Source organism: Callithrix jacchus, chromosome 6, assembly GCF_049354715.1.
Source record: "Callithrix jacchus isolate 240 chromosome 6, calJac240_pri, whole genome shotgun sequence".
Lineage (NCBI taxonomy): Eukaryota > Metazoa > Chordata > Mammalia > Primates > Cebidae > Callithrix > Callithrix jacchus.
Genome location: NC_133507.1, coordinates 94,988,512 through 95,011,565, shown reverse-complemented (window position 1 = coordinate 95,011,565; position 23,054 = coordinate 94,988,512). Strand labels below are relative to the sequence as shown.

Below are 23,054 nucleotides of genomic sequence, written 5' to 3'. Positions count from 1 at the left end.
ATGCATGTTTCATGTAGAATGGATTAGAAAAGATCAGAGAAGACACAGGGAGACAGTAAACTCCTGCTGTAGTATTCAAGCCAAAAGTCCTGATTACTTGGATCCAGGGTTGTGGCAGTGGAAACACAGATCAAAGGTAGATAAAATGTGCAGTAGTAATTAACTGTACAGGAGGATTTGGAAAAGGTTGATTTAAAAAAAAACCCCTCCAGAGCAGCCTGACCAACATGGAGAAAGCCTGTCTCTACTAAAAATAGAAAATTAGCCAGTCATGGTGGCAGCCTCCTATAATCCCAGCTACTCGGGAGGCTGAGGCAGGAGAATTGCTTGAACCCAGGAGGCAGAGATTGTGGTGCACCAAGATCGTGGCACTGCACTACAGTCTGGGCAACAAGAGAGAAACTCTGTCTCAAAAAAAAACTTCCCATGCTTCTAGTATCATACTGAGTAGAAGATGTTACCACTTACTGAGATGGGAAATACTAAAGGAAAAGTAGGGTTGGAGACAAAACTGAATATTGCTATAATTTTTGTTAAAATGTAGTTACGTCTTCAGCTTGGGATTTAAAATCACCAAATAGACATGTTTTTCTCTTGATTTTGTTAAACTAATATAAAAATGTATAGTTAAGTATTTTAATGATGGGGGAAAAGTTATTACTTAGTTTTGTGAAACTTTTGCAATATAGGAAGAGAATCAAACAGAGGTCTGATGTGTAGACTTTCGGGTGACCAAATCAGGGGCTACCAATTCTTCTATTAAAATTGAGAACAATCTACTGCATAGTGTCTATTTTAGGGAATCATTAACCTCTTGGCCTCATTTTCTTGATCTATAAACTTTGGAAGACAAAACTGAATGATTTGTAAAGCTACTTCTAGCTTTAACTTCTGTAAGTTATTTTTTTTTTTCACGTGTACATGAAATTTCCAATTAGCACAGGAAAAATCTGGAGCCATTTTCTTGGTGTGTGGGCAAGGAGGTCTGTTGGGTAGTGATACCATTAATTTGTTGCAGCCTAAGTGCACTAAATAAGACTCTAGTGATCTAAAGGAGTACATACAGGTACTCCCTAGAGTTCTTATTTATTTTATATGTTGAAGGTCTTTGGTTCACTTACATTTTTATGGGAAAATTTCAAAATATATAATAGCAATTTATAGAATGGATTGAAATGTCCTCTTCTTCTGAGTTAGTGATATAATTAATACTTCTTTGCTGTAGTCCCATCTACATACTCCTATTGGATTTCCATAGGAGTATTTCTGTTGTTACTGGCATTGCATGTTCTTTCAAGTACTGTTTCTCTGGTGTTCAGTATGGTAACAGTCATGAGCCTAACTAAAGATGTCTGTTTTTCTGTTTGCTCTCCACTTTATTGAATGAGAAAATTAAAACTAAAATACTCTTATTATCCATACATTCACAGAGCAAACTCTAATCTAGTAATACCTAGTAGATCAAAATACATTTAAATTCCTTCATTATTTATAAACAAAAAAATGAATTTAAGGATAGTCACATGTTGATGATTGTTCAAGTTGGGTGATGGGTACAGCAAAATTCATTACACTATTCTCTACGTTAGTCTGTGTGTGAAAGCTTACATAATAAAAAGTTAAACTAAAAAAATCATCTTTTATTGTTTTCAAAACATTACTTTTTTAAAACATTAATAAATATTCTAGCATCAAGATTGGGATAGTCATGAATGTATAGTTTTTAAGGGGTAAAATTTAGCTGTATAAATCACAGCCTGTTGTTGTTTGTGATTACTTCATTGCTAAGTTTTACATATAAGAGTCTTCATACTTTGTTTCAGGGACAGAATGATGCTGTTGAAATTGGAACAAGAAATTTTAGATTTCATTGGTAATAATGAGTAAGTCCTGAAATTTAACAAGAAAAGAAATTGTCATCACCATTCTCCTTGACTTACTAAATTGGTTTTTCTTGTGCTTCTAGGTCTCCACGTAAAAAATTCCCCCCAATGACATCTTACCATAGGATGCTATTACACAGAGTAGCGGCTTACTTTGGATTAGATCACAATGTTGATCAGAGTGGGAAGTCTGTCATAGTAAACAAAACTAGCAATACAAGAATGTAAGTGTCAAGAGATGTAACTACATATTATATATCTAAACAATAATACTTTATCTTTCTGCAGTACTTTTCATCTGAGGTTTTCCAACGATAGAGCAGTCTAATTAGGTTTCATGGTAACCTTGTGATAGGATTGTAAAACACATTTAGTTTACTGGGAACAAAACACATCAAATAAGGTCTATGAATGAGGAATGGGGCATGTGGTAATAAATAAAAACCCAGAGGATATAATATCAGTGATGTTTAACAACCACTCTTAGGAATTTTTTAAATTAATTCAGATAGCTACCTTAGTGAAATTTGAAAAAAAAAAATGAGAGCAGACTATGTCCTTAACAGCCTCACATTTAATCTTCTCTCAGTTTACCATTCTTTCCAAAAGCCTCCAGATTTACTCCTTTTCTCTCACAATTCTTAAGGAAGTGGGACTGTTGGTTAATGCAATATCATCATAGTGCTGTCTTCTTCCTGGGCTATGTGTGATTCACTGAGGAAAAGTTTTAAAGAGTCAGGAGGAGCTTTTGTTTTAAGAATTGATTGCTTTGTGGTGTTGCTGAAGTAGATCATCACTGCTGTTATTTGGGAGCAGAAGACCCAATGCAGAGGCACCCAAGTTATAAAACATACACAGCACATCCATTACATCTTCTGCCTATATGTAAGGCTAATCCTAAAGCAAATAGCTGAGTTCAGCTAAAATTTATATTTTGGTGGTGATTTGCCTATCAAAAGGAATTTTAAGTTTGATATGAGGCAGCAACAAGTCTGTGGTAATGAATAACAGTCAACTTCAGATGGCATAAATAATCCTTTTTGGTTTATTATTTTTCTGTCTTTCCAGAAGCCAGATTTCTGCCAGGTTCTTATCTATGAGTGATTTGATTTGCATGATTATATTTAATTCATCTTTGCCTTTTCTGATTTATGGCCTTTTATCCTTATAGCTGCCATATCACTTGCTGGAACTATTGGTTTTCTTCCATTTTAAATAGTCTTTTGTCAACTAAGTAGATATATTTAGTATTTTAAATGATTGTTCCTATAACTAAATTAGTGAATATAGATGGGTTTAGACAGGGATTTTTTTTCTTTCTATAGGGATTAAATGCTACCAAAATGTGAGTCTGATTTAATTTTCATTAAAATTTAAATTTTCATGTCCCTTAGTCTTTTTAAAATATTCTTTTCAATTAGTCTTTTTCCAATCAATTATATCATGACTACAGCAGGATAGTAACCATTAAGCTATGAGCTGAGCTAGAGTTGAATAGAACTGTAATGCATTTAACCAGTACCTCTCAACATTACTCAGAGCCGCTGGATACCCAAGCACATATACATTAGCAGGCATTTTGACTAACATTTTGGCTGGTGACTCTCTAAGGTTTTCAATACAGTGTAACCTCAGTTATTTGAATTCTATGAATGATAACAGAAAGCTTTAGGGTTCTCTTTATGAAGTTAATCAAAAGTTAGGCTCAACAGAGATGTTTATAATATACTTAAAGAAGTATGAGTCAATAACATAATTATAACCAGATATTTCAGATCATTGAAGTTACACTGTATTTTTATTTTATATCTTCTGGGATATGAAGAAGGTTGTTAATCAGAAAACCTTAGAGATCTGCTCCACATTGAATAAAAACAAACTTACCTTTTCCTCATAGGGAGATTACCCGCTCCAGCCTTGAATCAGTGGTGCGGATGTCAACAACCCAGTGTCCACTGGGGTGTCTCAATGGAGCGGGAAGTTGGCGATTACAGGGCAGTAAATTCAGGCACCTATTAAAGAATGAGGTAAGACAGTCTTAAGGTTAGCTGAAATGCCTGCCAGTGCTATTGGTGTGGGAATCCAGCTGCCCTTAGAAAAGTTGCCAGGCCCTTGGTTAAACCTTCTAGTTCACTTTGGAATAGCAATCTCTCATTCAAATATAAACTCCTTGAATAAGCAAATGTGACTTTGAACAGTTACAAAAATAGATGACATGAGTAAATGAGGTAATCATGTGACAAAAATAACATACTGCCATTGTCAGAACTAAATAAAAATCTTTCAAAGCCTTGAAGAAAACAGTCTTTTTCTTATTATTTTGGTCACAAAGCTGTTTTTCGTCTTCTTTTCTTCTTATATATATTTATGTACGAATCTGTTCTCTGTTTTACCCATCTAAGTATTTTACAATAGCGATTTTATTAACTTGCTTAGATAATTCTTTTAATCTCCTTTTGCATAATTTGACAGGAGGCTTTTACATACCTTATTAGAAATGCATAGATTAAAATAAGTGTTCAGAAGTGTTACTTCAGTTCTAGGGCCGGGTGTGGTGGCTCACGCCTATAATCCTAGCACTTTGGAAGACTGGGGCGAGTGGATCACTTGAGATCAGGAGTGCGAGACCAGCCTAGCCAACATAGTGAAACCCCATCTCCACTAAAACACACACCCAAAAAATTAGCTGGGCATGGTGGTACCCGCCTGTAATTCTACTTACTCAGGAGGCTGAGAAGGAGAATCGCTTGAACCCAGGAGGCAGAGGTTGCAGTGAGCCAAGATCACACCACAGCACTCCAGCCTGGGTGACAGAGCAAGACTCTGTCTCAAAAAAATAAAAAATTAAAAAAAAAAAAAAGAAGCCTGCATAGGCTCTATAAATAAGGAAGTTTGCTGAAAATGTCATTACTCAGATTTATTTGGATTAGAAATTTACTTAGGTTATTCACATATATTATATGACTATATAATAGATACTTGAACTGTATATTAAAATAGGGGTTCAATGAGATTTTCTCTAGAGCCATTGAATATATTTTTATATTTTATATTTTAAAAGAATAATTCCACTTTTATAATAGAATGATATTTAGTCACAAGAGTATTGATTGAATTAATTTGTTGAAGCTGAAATGTTATGTAATTGTGATTTTTCAAGGGCTACAACCTTGTGTTTGTCCTCTAGATCACAGTGGAACTTGCAATATTTCTGTAGAAGAAAGATGAATCCACTATAAAGTATATTGCCAAGATTTCATAATCATTACTTAGGTCACAACTTTAACCTCTATAAAAGAACCTCTCTTTTCTAACCTGTTCCAGTCAATGTTAAACAAAGCTGTGCTCTGCTATAACTTAAAATTCATGGATGCACTTTGAAGTAGTCTCTAAGTTCTTAGCTAATTGAATGACAGAATATTTTATTACTTTCAGTTGTATAACACCAAACTAGGTACCATAGGAGTAGCATAAGATACAGTCTTGTCCTTTCTTTGTCCCAGCATTTTTTCCTAGATTTAGATGAGGCAATACAGGCTTTGGGTCTAACTGACCCAAGCTCCAAGTATGGCTTAATCATATGCTTGCCTCTGACCTTGCACAGTTGCTTAAGCCATTTGAACCTCAGTTTGCTCAATAGTATTTATAACAGTAACTAACTTCTGAGTGTTTACTGTTTTATGTGCTATTGACATATTCATTTCATCTTCAGAACAACCCTAAGAAATAGGTACACTATACCTGTGCTATACCTGTTTTACAAACAAACTGGGAAAGAGAAAGGTTAAGTAACTTGTGCAAGTCATAAAGCAGCTAAAGTGCTAAAGCTCAGTCTTTGAATCCAAGCAGTCTGACTCCAGAGCCCACATTGTATTTGATATGGCCTCTCAACCATACATGGAATAGTGTTTTTTCTCGTGAGATTATTGTGAGGACTAAATGAGACTGCATAAGTATCTATGAATGGCACTAAAAAGCAGTAACTGTTACTGCTTTTTATAAAATGTTATGTTTAACTTCTTTGCTGATACTGTACATTATCTTTTCTTGTTCCTTTGTTTTTTTTTTTTAAGACCTGATCAGAAATTTAATGAACATATTAAGGATGATAAAAGTGAAGACTTTCAAAAACGTTATATCCTCAAGAGAGATAACTCTAGCTTTGACAAAGATGATAATCAGGTAATCTTGAACAGTTGTAGAATTTTTATAGGTGCAAGACATATTATATACCAGTAGTTCATTTTCCTAAAAAGTATCCTCTTTTCTTTAGATGAGAATACGTTTGAAAGATGACAGAAGAAGCAAATCTATAGAAGAAAGAGAAGAAGAATACCAGAGAGCTAGAGACCGAATATTTTCCCAAGATGTATGTACTAACATATTTAGATCTTCATGTTAGAATATATTCTAATTGCATTGTAGGGTCTTAGTCTCCCTTTCATCTATTGATCAAATTTGTTGCCTATAAGATCATCTTTTAGAAATATTGAGATCAGTTTTGCTTGTGTTATTAATTTAATAGTTTATAAATACTACATTGCAGTAGTTATGTAAAATTTTACAAAAGTTGGAAGCAGGTGGACTAGAGGAGTCATTCAAAGAATGTTGGCCACCATAGATAGTTTGTGTGATTTTTTTTCCCCCAGACTTCTGACAGAGTTGAGATTTTTGTTAATAGAGCATTGGTCTACTGTCTACAAAATCATGTACTCTGGAGGCTACTTGTTAGTAGACTTTCTTTGACAAATAACTTATTTCTTTTTTTGAAATAAAGCTAATTTTTTTTAGGTTAATATTTGTTTTCTACTTTTTAAGTGATTATATGAGATAGGCCTTCTAAATGGCTAATTGTTTTATGCATATATGCCAGAAGAGAATTAATTTGTTTTTTGTCAACAGCTGTTAAGCATCTGTCCTGTAATGTATGTTCATCTGCTAAAGATAGAAGTTCCCTCTGTGTTTAAAAAAAAATTAAATAACATTAAAATCCAGACTGTAAGTTAAGAACTTACAACATTCATTCAACAAATTTTATTGAGCACCTGTAATAAGTGCTGTCCTAGGCACTGTAGAACATATTCATGGACAGTTATAATAATTTATCCCCAAAACAACCCTATATGGTAGATAATATCATTGTTTTTACTTTACGGGTAAGGAATCTGAGATACCAGGAGGCTAAGTAAAATAGAGATCACACAGCTAGAAAATGGCAGAGTTGGAGTTCAACCAGGTCTGCTGAACTTCAAGCCTATACTAAATATCATCTCTAGTTTATAAGATAGATGACGTCTCTACCCTTGATAAATAGTCAAGCAGTGACAACATGGTGTGTGGTTTATATAGAGACATGAAGATATAATAGGTGACACACCAGATAAGCACCACAAACCAGAACTGGGAAAGGGATGGGAGAGTTAGCTTCCAAGAAGAAACCTTACAGAAGTGAAGAATTTCAAGTAGAGAGTCAGTATTTACAGTGGCCCATAGGTAAGGGAGAACTTGACACACATTAGGAATGGAAAGATTTAAGAGCAGGCCAGGCGCAGTGGCTCACACCTGTAATCCCATCACTGTGGGAGGCCGAGGTGGATGGATCACTTGAGCTCAGGAGTTCAAGACCACTCTGAGCACACCTGAGCTCAGGAGTTCAAGAACAGCCTGAGCGACATGGCAAAACCCCATCTCTACGAAAAATTAGTCAGGTATGGTGGTACACATCTGTAGTTCCAGCTACTTGGGAGACTGAGACAGGGGGATCTCCTGTACCCAAGAAGTAGAGGTTGCAGTGACCCAAGATGGCACTGCTGCACTCCAGCCTGGGTGACAGAGCGAGACCCTGTCTCAACAAAAAGATTCAGAGTAGCCACATTCTGACCTGAGTGATATAGGAAGTGAGGAAAGTTTAGATTGGAAAAATATTCAGAAATGAGATGATTTGTCTGTGAAGGTTTAAGGTGGTTGGACTTCTAGGGTTTTGGGTGTTGTTTTTTCATTTTTGGAGTTTGTTTGTTTGTTGTACTTTTGGCTTTTGGCTTTTTGGTCAGCAGACTTTCTCTGTAAAGGTCAGATGATAGCTGTTTTAGGCATTTTGAGCCACATAGTCTTCATTGCAACTACTCAAATCTGACTTTTTTTTCTACTCAAATGTGAAAGCAGCCTCAGACAATACATAAACGAATGGTCATGACTGTGTTCCTTATTTGCAGAAACAGGTGTCTGGCTATAGTTTGCTGATACTAGTGCTAAAACATCAGGGAGCCATTCAGGTGAGAAGAGTTATGATCAGATTGATATTTTGGAGAGATTGCTCCTGTTATGTAAAATAGGGGGAAAAAAGGTACCTGGAAAACTAGTTAGAAGACTGTTGTAATCATACAAACAAAAATGATAATCAGCTTCCTTAGAGTAATTTCTAACCCAGATTAACAGTGCTGAAGGACTTGCACCATTAAAGTATAACTATTTGTTCACTGCTCTAGCTATAGATAAACCACAGGTGATCAAATATTTGTTAAGTGAATGAGGTGGAATACATATTCTATATATACCATGAATATATAATGAAAATGGGTTCACTTATTTGGAAGATAATATTTGAATTTCAAATTAATTTGAACCACCAAATGAATGGCTTCAGGATACGTATATATTTGTTAAAAGTAAGCATAGGATCTCCAAACCAGAAAAATAGAGAATCCATCATTATTTATTTGTGTACCCTTATCACCATTTCAAACTTATATTACGACTCGTGATTTTTGTTGTCATCATTGGTTTACAGATGGCATTATATATTTGACAAAAGCTCAACTTTTTGTATCTATTCTTTCTTTCTAGTCCCTGTGTTCCCAAGAGAATTATATTATTGACAAAAGGTGAGGGAATTTTTAACATCTGTTTTGGTAATTGTCTGACTGATGCTAATAAAAATTAAAATGTCTTATTAAAATACCAACAGACTCCAAGATGAGGATGCCAGTAGTACCCAGCAGAGGCGCCAAATATTTAGGTATTGGAAGCATATTTTTAATACAGTATTGAAAAAATAAAGCATTTTTTTATTCTTTTTTTCCCTCGCATTAGCTTTTCAAAGTTTTATTTCTAAATTACAGAGTTAATAAAGATGCTTCAGGAAGATCTACAAATAGCCATCAAAGCAGCACAGAGAACGAGTTGAAGTACTCGGAACCACGACCCTGGAGCAGCACGGATTCGGACAGCTCTCTTCGAAACCTGAAACCTGCTGTAACCAAAGCCAGCAGCTTTAGTGGAATCTCAGTCCTGACAAGAGGTGATAGTTCTGGAAGCAGCAAAAGCATAGGCAGGCTTTCAAAAACAGGTATAAATATCTACATAGATCTGTGAAATCAAGTCATTGGTTTTCCTGATGTTGTCTTAGCTCCTTATTTATCATATGGCTTCTAATTATCCTAAAATTAAAATATAAAATCACTACCAATAGTACCTTGACCACCTCCAAAGTACTTAAGGGGTAATATGTTTCATGACATGAGGATTTACTCTCTGTCCTGGAGACAGATTTACAAACATCAATTAACTTAAAAATTATTCTCTATTGTGGTATAAACTTATAGTCAGGTAGGTTCAATGAAATGTCATCTCTTGTTTGAATGCCCATAGGTCATTAGAAATTGTTTATTACTCATTTGTAGTTGGAAGTTAGTGGAAGGCATGGTTTCTCACCTCAGGATTATTATTTTGAGGAATTTAAAAAACCAAGATAAATAAAATATTAAAAAATCAGCTGGGCATGGTGGCGCATGCCTGTAGTCCCAGTTGCTTGGGAGGCTGAGGCAGGAAAATTGCTTAATGCCGGGAGGCAGAGGCTGCAGTGAGCCAAGATCGTGCCTGTACTCCAGCCTAGGCAACAGAGCGAGACTCCATCTCAAAAAACAAAAAAAGAAAAGAAAAGTGACTATTTCTCTCTAACCTCTTTAGGTAAGCCTAAGAATGGAAGGGCATATTTGAATTGAAAAGCTGTAATCAATGCTTTAAATTATTAAGGATTATGAATTACAGTTGCCATCTGTTTTTTGTTTTGTTTTGTTTTGTTTTGAGATGGAGTCTCTCAGGCTGGAATGCAGTGGCACAATCTCTGTTCAATGTAACCTCCACTTCCCAGTTCAAGTGATTCTCTTGCTTCAGCCTACCAAGTAGCTGGGATTACAGGCATCTGCCACCATGCCCAGCTAATTTTTTGTGTTTGTAGTTTCACTACGTTGGCCAGGCTGGCCTTCAACTCCTGACCTTATGATCCGCCTGCCTTGGCCTCCCAAAGTGCTAGGATTACAGGCGTGAGCCACTGTGCCCGGCCTGCAGTTGCCATCTTTTTAATGTACAAGGTGGTCATACTGAAAATATCATAGTATCTATATTAGGATTTTGCTAAAAATAGGTAAACTTTATCAGTATAAGAAATCTGCTTATGTACCAAATATGCATTATTTGGAAACTGGCCACTTGGTAATCATAACAGAAAAAGCTATGTATCATGAGAAGATTATATAGACACACTGCCAAATTAAAACATTTTAAGAATGTGTACTATATGTATTGTATATTCTCTTCAGAGATGAAAAGAAATACTAATTGACCCTTTTAATAGGTAAAAAAATGTTTTTTGTTTTTAATTCCTAAGGTAAATTAATAGTTTTTTTTGAAGAGTTATTTTGGTACAACTTCAAATAGAAGCTGTCCTTCAGAAGGCAGTCTGTATAGTGTATTATAGTTGTTTCACTCATTAAAAATTAATTCTCTATCCCAGAGTCAATTCTCTTATTCAAAACCTAATTACTATATATGTAAGATCCATATCATTTTCTTTCTTTGTCTCATTGTCCACCTTTTTTAGCCACTGTGCTAAAAATCAATTACATTTTCAGTCCCTGTGTGATAGAAAATGGAATAAATTGCAGGGATGAAAGAAGTTAAAAATCAGTTATCAAATTAGTGTATTAAGTTCAGTAAGAAATAAATTTTAAGGTGAAACCAGTAATTCATGGTATCTCTGTCCCTTGATTAGATAAAATACTCAAAGTTGATTTTACATTTTGGGAAGATGCTATGATAGTATACTGAGAAATGAGATTCTGCAATTAAACTGGACAATTGTTTCTCTTAATACAGAATTTATCATTTCTGTTATTTCTTACACTAAATCTTTCTGTGTTCTTATAGATAAGGCATTTCTGATATTAAAGGTTTTGGGTATTTTTCTGTACTAAATTCTTTTTCCTAGGGAAAAATTATAATCTATATATTTCTAGGTATTAATCTAACAGGTAAAATGTACATAACTTTGTCCTTTTGGGAATGTGAGTAATGTGCTTTTTGTGTCTGTCTGTGGCTGGTGGTGTTATAAATCTGCTTAAGTTGCATGCTTTTGCAGTGATTTCTCTGACAACTTAAGTAATCAGTTTGCTGTATTAAACTTGTTCCTTATAGGGAGGGTAAGCAAACGTGGACAGTAAATTAAAAATAGCCAATGCTTTTATGTAGTAACTGCATGTTATGCAATGTAAATTTTATTGTTATGTCTTTAAAACCTGTTTTTATATGAGGTTTAAAAAATCCATATTTTTCATTACTCCTCTTCTAGGTTCTGAGTCTTCTGGTAGTGTAGGGTCATCTACAGGCTCTCTTTCTCACATCCAGCAGCCTCTTCCAGGTACAGCTCTCAGCCAGTCTTCTCATGGCGCACCTGTCGTCTATCCAACTGTCAGCACTCATAGTTCTCTTTCCTTTGATGGTGGCCTAAATGGGCAAGTCGCATCTCCTAGCACTAGCTTCTTTTTGCTTCCCTTGGAAGCCGCAGGCATACCACCTGGCAGTATTCTGATCAACCCACAAACAGGTTGGTATCCAGAAAAAGGTGTTTCAGGAATTATCTGAAAATTTAAGGATACTTATTAAATGTATTTTCTGAATATGTATAGTCAGCTTTTTATTATTCATGAATACTTAGCATTTTCCAAGAACTTTAACGAAAACATTTCTGCTAGGAAAGATTAAAAGACATTTATATTGGAAAGCATTTGTCCCCTTGTGACATCATCTAGGCCAGAATAATAGCCTGATTATAATTTTTAAAATTTTATTTCCTAGAAATGAGACAGCTACCTATGAAAGAGCTTTGTTTGATATAACGGTTATTTTAACCAACAGTGATTTCTTGAGATGATATAACAATTTTATACTTGGGAAAATTGGTGCATTTTATGAAGAAGGACCGAATAAGCAGCTCTTTTTCACTATATAATGGAGTGGGGAAAAAAAATAATTGCCCTTCAGAATGTGGTGATTGTTTTCTACTGAGGAAAAGCTAAAGGACATCTTAGTGGTTTTAAAAAAAAAAAAGTTGGGACCAGTCATTATGTATTAATATTGACAATACATATCCTTTGCAATTAGCTAACAGTAATTTATGTTTTTGGAGCATTTACTTGTACCATATGCTCTGTTAGGTGCTTTAAATATGTTATAATAACCTTGATAGGTAGGTGAAATCCTCATTTACAAATAAGGAAACTGAACCTCAGAGAGGTGAATAAACTGCAGTTATAGTACATTTCACTATGTAAATTGGTAAAAATTATTTATATAGAAAAAAATATGATCTTTTAAAATATCACAAGAAGTCTTGGTCTCTTCAAGATAACATAACCCAGTCATTTGGCAAGGTAATAAAAATGCTCCTGGATCTTTTGATAACTTTAAACCTCATGGATTTAGCTGTGATATAGTCTCATCATAATGACAGTAGTTTACAGGCCAATACAGGTGGAAGTATCAGGTCTCTAAGTGTTCCTGGACCTTTCCCTTTATGTGCAGTAGAGAAAATCATGGCTTGGGACTCACTACTTTCAGGTTTTGTTCACATCTCTTTTTAAGATAAAGTATGCAAATATTTGTTTCTCTTATAAGAATTAAATTAGCATGAATAACTGATTTTCAGAAATTCACTTTTTGCTTAATAATTACCTTCTTAAGTAAAACAAAAAATATTTTAAAAACAATAATAATAATTACCTTCTTATTCTTCAGGTTATTAGGTTACTAACCTTCCTGTTTTTGTGAAGCAAAATATAAGATGATTTAATATTTTACTGTTTCCTATTTTTCATTCAAAACATATTAGTTAATACGGTTTTGGTAACATGAAAGATTCTCCTGCTTAGGAAGGGATAGAGTGAGAAACTGATTGCCCTGAAATTGAATTGTGCTATTAATTCAGATGAATCCAAAAGTGATCTCTTTGGTTTTTGACAACAGTATTACTATACGTTTAACTTTTTTCAGAGGACCCTTAGATTACTTTTGACCACTTTCACCCAAATCTGCTCAACCAGTTATTTTCCCCAAATTATTTAACAGTCAACAGATACCCTGCACAACTTGTTTTTAGTTATCTGTAACTATCACACAAATTATCAGTATGCTAATTGATGAAAATAATTTTACTTTAGAGCAGTTTTTCTGCTTGATAGCTATAGACTAGTATAGTCTTCTGTCCCAAATATTATTTTATAAGTTTTCTAAAACAAAAAAATGGAAAGGGATTTACTATGGAAGAATGGATCTTTTTAATGACAATTTAAGAAACCGTTCTTCAATCAAATTTTTCTGTTTCTCTGTAATTTTCTCACTCACAGTTGTTGAACAGGTAATTTCAGCTAGTCATTTCTTGATTCTTTTTTTAACAATCCAATTTTAGTGAAGAAAAATACTAATCTTTTGATTTATTTAATGAAAAAATGTCTGGAAGACAGTATCCAAAATGTTACTTGTATGATTATGGGGAATTCCACAATAGCAAAGACATGAAATTAACCTAAATGCCCATCAATGATAGCCTGGAAAAAGAAAATGTGGTACATATACACCATAAAATACTATGAAGCCATAAAAAAGAGCAAGATCATGTCTTTTACAGGAACACAGATGGAACTGGAGGCCATTATTCTTAGCAAAGTAATGCAGGAACAAAACACCAAATACCACATGTTCTCACTTATAGGTGGTAGCTAAATGCTGAGAACACATGGACACATAGAGGAAAACAACACATACTGGGATTTATTGGAGAGGGGAGGGTGGGGAAAAGGAGAGAAGCAGGAAAAATAACTATGGGCGACAAAATAATTTGTATAATAAACTACCATAACACAAGTTTACCTGTATAACAAACCTGCCCATATACCCCTGAACTTAAAATAAAAGGGAAATCACACACACAAAGATTGTGGGAATTTCTTTTTTATCTAGATTATTTTCTTAGACTAAAAATGTTACTTTTTATAATAAGAAAAAGTTGTTTAGAATATATGTGTAGAGAAGCCAGGCACAATGATTCATACCTATAATCCGAGCACTTTAGGGGAGACCAAGGCGAGTGGATCACATGAGGTCATGAGTTCGAGACCAGCCTGACCAACATGGTGAAACCCCATCTCTAACTAAAAATACAAAAATTAGCTGGGCATGGTGGCAGGTGCCTGTAATCCCAGCCACTTGGGAAACTGAAGCAGGAGAATTGCTTGAATCCGGGGGAGGCTGAGGTTGCAGTGAGCTGATATCACCCCACTGCACTCCAGCCTGGGCAACAGAGCGAGACTCTGTCTCAAAAAAACAAAAAGAGGTGATAAAATAAGGATAGTACCATCAAGTTTACAATATGAAGCATGAAGCTGTTAACCTTTTTTAGTTTTCATCCAGTTCTAATTTTGTTAGTGAAATATATGTAATGTGGCCTAAAAATTAAATATTTCCTACCTCCTAATAAAAACTAATGAACAACTTTCCAGTATCCTGAAGTCATACCTTTTCTCTTTGAACTGAAATATAGCCTTATAGGACCCCAATCCTGTAACTGAATTTCTTAGGCTGTGTTTCATAATTCAGTTTTTCAGAAAATACTACATATTATAAAATAAAGCTGGGATTTCTTTGGGAGGCCAAGGTGGGCAGATCACCTGAGATCAGGAATTCAAGACCAGCCTCGCCAACATGGTGAAACCCCATCTACTAAAAATACAAAAATTAGCCAGGTGTGGTGTCACATGCCCATAATCTTATCTACTCAGGAAACTGAGACAGGACAATTGTTTGAACCCAGGAGGCAGAGGTTGCAGTGAGGTGAGATCGTGCCACTGTACTCCAGCCTGGACAACAGAGCAAGACTCCATCTAAAAAATAATAATAATAATTGATTAATTAAATTAAGCTCACTGGCGGTCTGGGGCAGTACCTCATAATAAGAAATGCAGTAAAACATTTGAATATTTACTCTAAGTGAAGAAAATAAAGACTTTTAATAGCCTTATGTCAGATCAGGCTATTTCCCAAGCTAAGGAAATCTTTTGGTTTTCAAAATATTAGATTTTTTATAATTGTGGTTAAGGGATTTTGGACATGCTTTGTAAATTTTTAGTAGAATCACCTATTTTCTATCTTTATTCTAAGTTGTTTTTTTTTTCCTTCTTGTTAAATTTTTCAGGTCAGCCTTTCATAAACCCAGATGGGAGTCCAGTTGTGTATAATCCTCCTATGACTCAACAGCCACTTAGACCCCAAGTGCCTGGACCTCCACAGCCACCTCTGCCACCCCCACCTCAACAACCAGCAGCTAATCACATTTTCTCACAGGTGCACATATCCACGATTACGTAATGCTAAGTTGACGTGCCTTTACATATTTGGGACTAAATTCACTAATTATAACTGAGATAGCCCAAGTAAGTAAGTATCTCTTAGAACTTTAATCTTCTGCCACCGGTGATATTCCACTCACTACTCGTAGGAAAAGAGAGATAACTTCAAGGGCTTTTCCACTGATAGATACTGAAAATATATTGGAAAGAAGGAAATTGCTTTAATCTTATGAGACTGTCTGGTGAGTATTATCCCTATTTCACAACAGCAAGAAATGGACAACAGGAGGAATAAAAACGAAACTGAGATTGTTCATTGGCCCAATGAGCAAAGTGAGTTGTTTTAAGATTCCACAGATTAAGCAGTTCGAAGAAACTGCGAGAGGCTGCTGAGGCTCTACAAGGTACTCTTCATCCATTCTACCTACCCTATGAAAGATAAAGCAGTTCTGAGTTAGAAATCCCAAAAGTACTCTTAATAATATTTTGAGTTTGTAAAAACGTTTAGAATTTACACATTCATTTTCACAATCAGTCTTTTTCCCCTAAAGATGTATTTTGTCCACTTTGGGGAAACATTTTGGGGGAAGAGTTCATATACCAGTATGAACTCTTATTTTTATCCTAACTTTTAAAGGTTATTTAACATATAAAAGTTTATGTAGTTAGTTAGACGTCTTTTTCCCTGCAAGACTCTAAATATTCCATTGGTGAAAACATGCAGAGTAATTTTGTATGAAAGAAGTATGACGGGCTGAGCAGGGTGGCTCACACCTGTCATCCCAGCACTTTGGGAGGCCGAGGTGGGCAGATCATAAGGTCAGGAGTTTGAGGCCAGCCTGGCCAAAATGGTGAAACCCCCCGCCTCTACTAAAAATACAAAAATTAGTCGGACATGTTGGTGTGTGCCTATAGTCCCAGCTACTTGGGAGGCTGAGGCAGGAGAATCTCTTGAACCTGGGAAGTTGCAGTGAGCCGAGGTCTGGCCACTGCACTTCAGCCTGGGTGACGGAGCAAGACTCTGTCTCAAAAAAAAATTAAATGAGTGTCCCTTTAAAAAAAAAAAAAAGGATGATGATAAACTTGAACTGGAGAAATTTTATTAATTTTGCTCACAAATGATATTGCAGGGTTGAAGAACATGAGTCTAATTACATTATTTAATGTTGTGAAAGTCATTAAAATAATTGTACTTCTGGCAATTAAGACTCCTAATACTGGGCAAGGCAGTATTTTTTAAAAGAAGAAGAACTTAAAGGTTTTAGATATACTTCTAAGACCATACAAATCAGTTCATGTATGTAGAATAGATTGCCTAAAATTATTTCCACACACTCCCATATTCCCTTCCTAATCCCATTTGGTTACATACACTAAGCTTACATAAAACTTCCTTGGCTTTCTCTGTCTTGGCTTTAGTCACCTTGGTCCCAAAGAGTTTCCTCCTTACTATGCTGTCATGTAGTTGTCTTTGCAGTACCATGTATTTCACCAGGAGCTTTAAAGCACTGATTTCCATTTGGTTTCATTTTTATTTAAATTTCAGTGAGAATAATGTTAATCTGGCAACTTTTAAAAACTCTAGGATTTATCCGTGATTATATATTTCAGATTGTTATCTCTTAGAACTTTGATTTAGTTATAAGAGACAGTCCTAAATGAAGATGTAGGCCACCTAGTTTAAAAACAGAGGCTTTAATGAGCTATAATTTGAATTCTTGGGATATTCATCAAATTTCATAACTTATTTTTCTAACATTACTCCAAGTGTTTTAGGTAATTCATCATCAGATCCAGAAACAGAGACTCAAGAACAAATGATTCTCAATAAATACCTTTTGCACAATCTGAAATAATTTATCAATGAGATTTTAAATAACCAAACAAAATAATGCTGTGATTTCCAAAGCCTTCAGAAGGGCTACTTTTCTTGGACATAAGATAAAACCAGTTACTTTAGGTGAATGTTGTTTTGAAGCCAGTTGCAATTCAAGTAGAAAAAGGAAATGCTAAGGCTTTTTCTTCTTTAAATGGTGTCAGAATTTCACTTTGATCAGTCAGTCTTCTAGCTCACAGTTTTTTCATTACTCTGAAACTCAAACATTAATTCATACCATTGGTGTTCACAGTACTTTCCTTACTCTCCCAGCTGACTAAAACTTTTGTTTCATCTGACACTGATGTAGGAGGTCAAGTCGTCTGAAAATTATGTCTTAATGGTTATCTAACTTAGTAACACATCAAGTAGCCTGTTCTTGAAAGTTCTAAAGCTGTTAAACCTCATGTAGTGTAATATTTGCTGTTATTCATTAGGAAGCTCACTTATTTCTAGCCATGGGTTTTGGGAGGGACCAGAGGCTGTAGATCTTTCAGCTTTTACTGAAAGATTTTTTACTGCTTTAATTATAGATTTGTTTGCTTTATTTTAAGCTATTCTAAGCCATTGCTTTTTAGAAACTATTGTGTTGATTTTGTGGTAAAAGTGCAACTCAAATCATTATCTATCTATGATGTCATAGACAAACAATGTCTATCTTAGTTGACATAGAAGTTCTCTATTTAAATTATTCCCTGAACAATCTTAATTCCATTAGTTTAACATTTTTAAAGTATTCTCTTCAGAGGTCTATTATTCAGAGGGAGATGCATGAATATACATTTCAACTAAGAGTTTTTATCAAATAAGATTCCCTGGGTTTCTCATCTACTTGTTTATGTGGCTGTCTACAATTCTTTTAATTTACCGTAGTCTGATTGTCATCTATAAAGCGGATTGCTGTAGTCTTTAAGCCAATATGTATATTACCTTTTTTGTAGTAAAAAATATATATGTGAGAAAATTAAATCAGATGCCAGTTTTAGTTTGTGGATGACCAACTAACTGTTTTCCCAAAATTGAAAAGTGATTACAACTTAAAAAAAAAAAAAAAAGTGTTTTTGAGTACCCCTGGGAAACATAAAACTGTTTTTTCCTGAAACTCATAGTATTTCATTAATGGCCAGAGATTTCAGGTAACTGGTTTCTTAGCTCTTAACATGTACTGTCTTAATAGAAATGTGTTTAGTTACAAAGAAAGTGTGTATCTTCCTTATATTAAAGAGATGTGTTTGTGTGTGTGTGTACGCATCTCTGTATGTATATGTGCGTTGTTCCTTAGGCTTTTATTGTTAATGGTTCCACTATATTTTTTTACCCAGTGAATTTTTCTTTGCTAAAAGTTAGAGACTTTGGTCCCAAAACATTGCTTAATTATGCCTTATCAGTAAGGTAATTGGAATAGTTATTGTGTAAGTTCTTACTGTCTGATAATAAGAATGAAGTTTTTTTTTAATTTAGTGTTACACCACTAAATAGGGCAGCCCTTTCATAAAACCAAGAAATAATGAGAAGTAGTTTTGCTTTTACAGACTTAATCCAGAGGTCTTGGTTAAATAATAGGATTCGAAATGCCTAAATCACCTGTTGCCATTAATCTATAGTAAAGGAATATTTTTATTGCAAAAAATTATCCTCCTAATTATGTAATAAATTAAGGCATACATATGTTTTTGAAAGTTTTACTATATTAGAGTTTCTTCACTTTGTATTGTTTTTGTTGTTTTCTATGTTGTTGTATTTTAAATGACTTTATAAGTGTAGTTAAAGCTATAGCCAAAAAGTGTAAATTTCCATTTTATGCATTTCTTCTGACGTTTTATTCTGACATTAACATTGTTTGCCAACCTGTTATTCTTTAGCCTGTTCGTCCTCTGCAGTCCTCTTCACAGCCTGTTCAGTACTCTACAGCCCCTTACCCATCCCCGCTCCTGCCAGTCTCACCCACCCAGCAATATTCCGTGGTACTATATCTCTATTCACCTCCTGCATTGTTTCTGTGGGTGGATGTGTGATGAATGTGCAAGAATGTCATTAACGTAATAGGATCTTTGTGATTTTTTTGAGTCAGGTATACATATGTATCCAAAAAAAGTATTTCTGGTTCATACTAGTAATAATTTATTCCGTGCCATAAAATATTGGTTATAATGGCTTATTATGGTAATTATTTAAACTCTAACCTTTTCCTACTTTTTCATAATGAAAGAATTTTTAGATTGATTATTCTAGTCCTAAGATGTTTTGGCAACTTCTCATTGAGGTCAGTGCAGGATCTATGCTGTCCTGGGATGGCAGCTTTCGTCTGGGTTTAGACATTCTATTTTTTCCCCAGTGCTGTAGGTCCAGTAATCAGTACCAGTTCTTAGGGTGATTTGTAGCTTACAGCTACAGAAGACATTTCATTATATTTTCTAAGAAGATTTCTAGATATTTAATATTTGATTATAATGATACTTTCTTTAATCCAAAATATGCCCCAATTTTTATTGCAATAAGAAAATGACTTTTATCCAAGGTGACTCTTGAGAGTGGTGTTACAGTTACGGTACTTGTGTTAACAATATTTGATCATATAACATTGAAATCACAGTCCATAGGTATGTTTTTTCCTTTTGAAACCATTCCCTGAATTAGGCTGATAGTGCTAGAGTATGTCAGAGTGACAGTTTGGGAAGAGAGAAACCATATATTTCCAATCATTAAATCAGGTGTCTCCTTTCAGTCCTTTATCTTCTCCATAGCCTTAATTTACTTTGCAAAATCCAGCAGATCTAGAAACTGCAGACATGTCAACTTTGATCTGATGACTCAATTGCCCTAGTTTTGTAAGTCATTTTTTTCAGTGTTGACCTCTTATCAAAATGTGGTATATTTTGTTGCCAGTCTGTGGTTTCTTGGGAACAGGGAGCATTTTAACCCCTATCATCATTTCAGTGATATTTTTCTGGAACAATAAGAGCTGATCCTTATGTTGTTGACTTAGAGAAATGTTTGTCAGATAGCACATAAATCATAATTCTTGTCTTGGTAGGGCACCATTTAGCAAAAGCATAGGAAACTGTCATTTGAATTACATTTGTCAAATATATAACTTCAGTAACAGACTGAAAAACAACACAAAGGAAGAATGGAATGTATGACCAAATTATTTTTGAGAGATTAGAGAAAGAACTGTGTAGTTGGATTTTATGTATTTAATTTCTGCAAGTAATTTTGATGGTTAGGGATACAAAAATGCATAGAGTTTGAATTTTGCCTTCTAAGAAGAAAGGATATAGTTTAAAGGAAATACTAATTAGTACCTTGCTCATTGCTTGGTCTTTGAAGTCCTTTCAGAAAATATTAATTGTATAATGTGAACATGGCCAATTTCACTTATACATTCTAATGTTTCTTTCATCTTCATTTAAATAAATGTCTTTTCATTTTTTAATGTGAAATGTGGTACCCTACTGTTTTCTGCATGTTGTACATCCCCATTAGATATATTTTTTAAATAATTTATAATGACAGCATTGTAATATTCAGCAATAGAGTTTTCATTTTCTTGAAGCTTCACTCTATTACATCATTTCTTTGGTAGATATATATAATTTTCATAATGTGTACTACTGCACCTTATTTAAAAATAGGAAGTATTTTTCTTTGATAAGTTTGGCCTATGTGTAGAGGGCTTACTAATTTTTGACTTGTTCCTTTTTTAGCAGGATAACCTTGGGTCTCAGTTTAGCCACATGAGTCTTGCTCGCCAGCCATCTGCTGATGGTTCTGACCCTCATGCCACCATGTTCCAGTCCACTGTGGTTCTTCAGTCTCCACAGCAGTCTGGTTATATCATGACAGCAGCCCCTCCACCACCACCACCACCACCACCACCGCCACCTCCTCCTCCTCCCCTACCACCTGGGCAGCCAGTCCCTACTGCTGGGTATTCTGCCTCTGGTCATCCTGTCAGCCAGCCTGTGCTCCAGCAGCAGGGATATATTCAGCAGCCATCACCACAGGTATACTGCTTTTTAATCTTTTCTTTCTTGTGGAAACCTCTCATTAAGATCAGTTTTAGCTTCAAATAACTTATTTTTAAATTCTCATGAAGAGAATTTGTGAGAGTCTGTAAACAAAGCATATAGTCATCTTTCCCCCATGTTAAGTATATGCTAAACAATCACATGACAGGTAAATGCTCTAGTTGGTTGGTAAAGTATATGAGCTTTGAGGGGTTTTTCTTCCTGACTGAGAGGTGTGGATTTTTAAAAAACTAACCTAAGGGAAACAGAATAAAGTGTAAATGCACTGAAAAATAAAATGGTAAGGCTGGGCACAGTCGCTCACACTGTAATCCCAGTACTTTGTGAGGCTGAAGCAGACTCACAAGGCTGGGCTTGAGCCCAGGAGTTGGAGACCAGCCTGGGCAACATGGTGAAACTTTTGAATGTTTAACTAGCTTTTAATTTCTGAAACAGACTCCACTTGGTTATGATGTAGTATCCTTCTTATATATTGTGGGATTCGGTTTGCTAATATTTGTTAAACATTTTTGCATCTTGTCCATGAAAGATATTGGTCTGCAGTTTGCCTGTAATATTTTTGGTTATAATATCTGGGTGGTAGTAGCCTCAAAATGAGTTGGGCATTATTCCCTCCTCCTTTACTTTCTGAAGGTGTTTGTGTAGGATTGATGTTATTCCTTCTTACATGTTTGCCAGAATTCACCAATGAATTCATCTGTAGCTGGAGATTTTTGTAGGGAAGATTTTTAAATTACAAATTTTGTTTCTTAGTAGATATAGAACAATTCCAGTTCTCTGTTTCTCTTTGAATTAAATTTTATAGTTTGTGTCCATTTCATGTTGCACATTTTTGTCATAAAATTGTTCTTAATATCCCTTGTGCTTTTAATACATGTAGGATCTTAGTAGTATCCTCTTTTTATGTCTTGATATTGGTAATTTTGGTCTCCTTTTTTTTGTTCCTTTATTAGTTTATCTAGATAATTTATCAATTCTTTTGATGTTCTTTTAAAAAAAAAAAAAAAAAAAACACAGGCTGGGCGTGAATTAGGATTACAGGTGTGAGCCACTTCGCCTGGTCCTGAATCAGTTTTATGGTTAACTTTTTGTTTTCAATAAGAAGAGGACTGCGTTCTTTTTCTTTTCTTTTTTTTTTTTTTAAAGACAGGGTCTCACCTCTATCACTCAGGTTAGAGAGTGCAGTGAAGCACCCAGTCTAGGCTCCACATAGGTGCTGACATTCTGCCTACAACTGCCCCACCAAGGGGTTGAGCAGTCTGGACTTAAACACCTCCGAAGACAGAGAACCCACTACCTCCTGGAGAAGCCTGTTCTTTGTAAACCTCTGGCTTTTCTATGTTCTCTGTAATTTCCATCTTAGTCTCTGCCCCATGGGGGCCATGTGGGACAAGTTATTTTTGGCAAAGCACCTAATTGCTGGCGCAGTCCCAGGGCATAGCATTTGCCTTTTGGAAATAAGCAGTGCTAGGACGTGGACACTTTGGTGTCCTGTCCTTACCTGAGTATTAGTTCACTCACTTCCTTGTTGGAGAGTGCTGAGAAAACCTTACTGGCTCCCTTATGCTCGCTTGTTCTCGCCAAAGCA

At 35.1% G+C, this 23,054-nt stretch overlaps 1 protein-coding gene across 37 annotated transcripts in view; it reads left to right on the top strand.

Annotated features, from left to right (window-relative positions):
* R3HDM1 (R3H domain containing 1) overlaps positions 1-23,054 on the top strand; it is a 114,653-nt gene that overhangs the window by 25,462 nt on the left and 66,137 nt on the right. For 7 of the 37 annotated variants that reach the window (XM_035305032.3, XM_078327899.1, XM_008998970.5 and 4 more), the window contains 11 exons: positions 1,824-1,883; positions 1,967-2,107; positions 5,957-6,065; positions 6,157-6,252; positions 8,727-8,764; positions 8,848-8,898; positions 9,002-9,228; positions 11,509-11,763; positions 15,406-15,554; positions 19,298-19,399; positions 21,143-21,442. In XM_035305032.3, the coding sequence (XP_035160923.1) occupies positions 1,824-1,883; positions 1,967-2,107; positions 5,957-6,065; positions 6,157-6,252; positions 8,727-8,764; positions 8,848-8,898; positions 9,002-9,228; positions 11,509-11,763; positions 15,406-15,554; positions 19,298-19,399; positions 21,143-21,442 (1,528 nt within the window). Of the gene's footprint in view, positions 1-1,823; positions 1,884-1,966; positions 2,108-3,780; positions 3,911-5,956; positions 6,066-6,156; positions 6,253-8,726; positions 8,765-8,847; positions 8,899-9,001; positions 9,229-11,508; positions 11,764-15,405; positions 15,555-19,297; positions 19,400-21,142; positions 21,443-23,054 lie in introns of all 37 variants that reach the window. The other 30 variants (XM_008998972.4, XM_078327913.1, XM_078327911.1 and 27 more) reach the window with 8 other exon arrangements.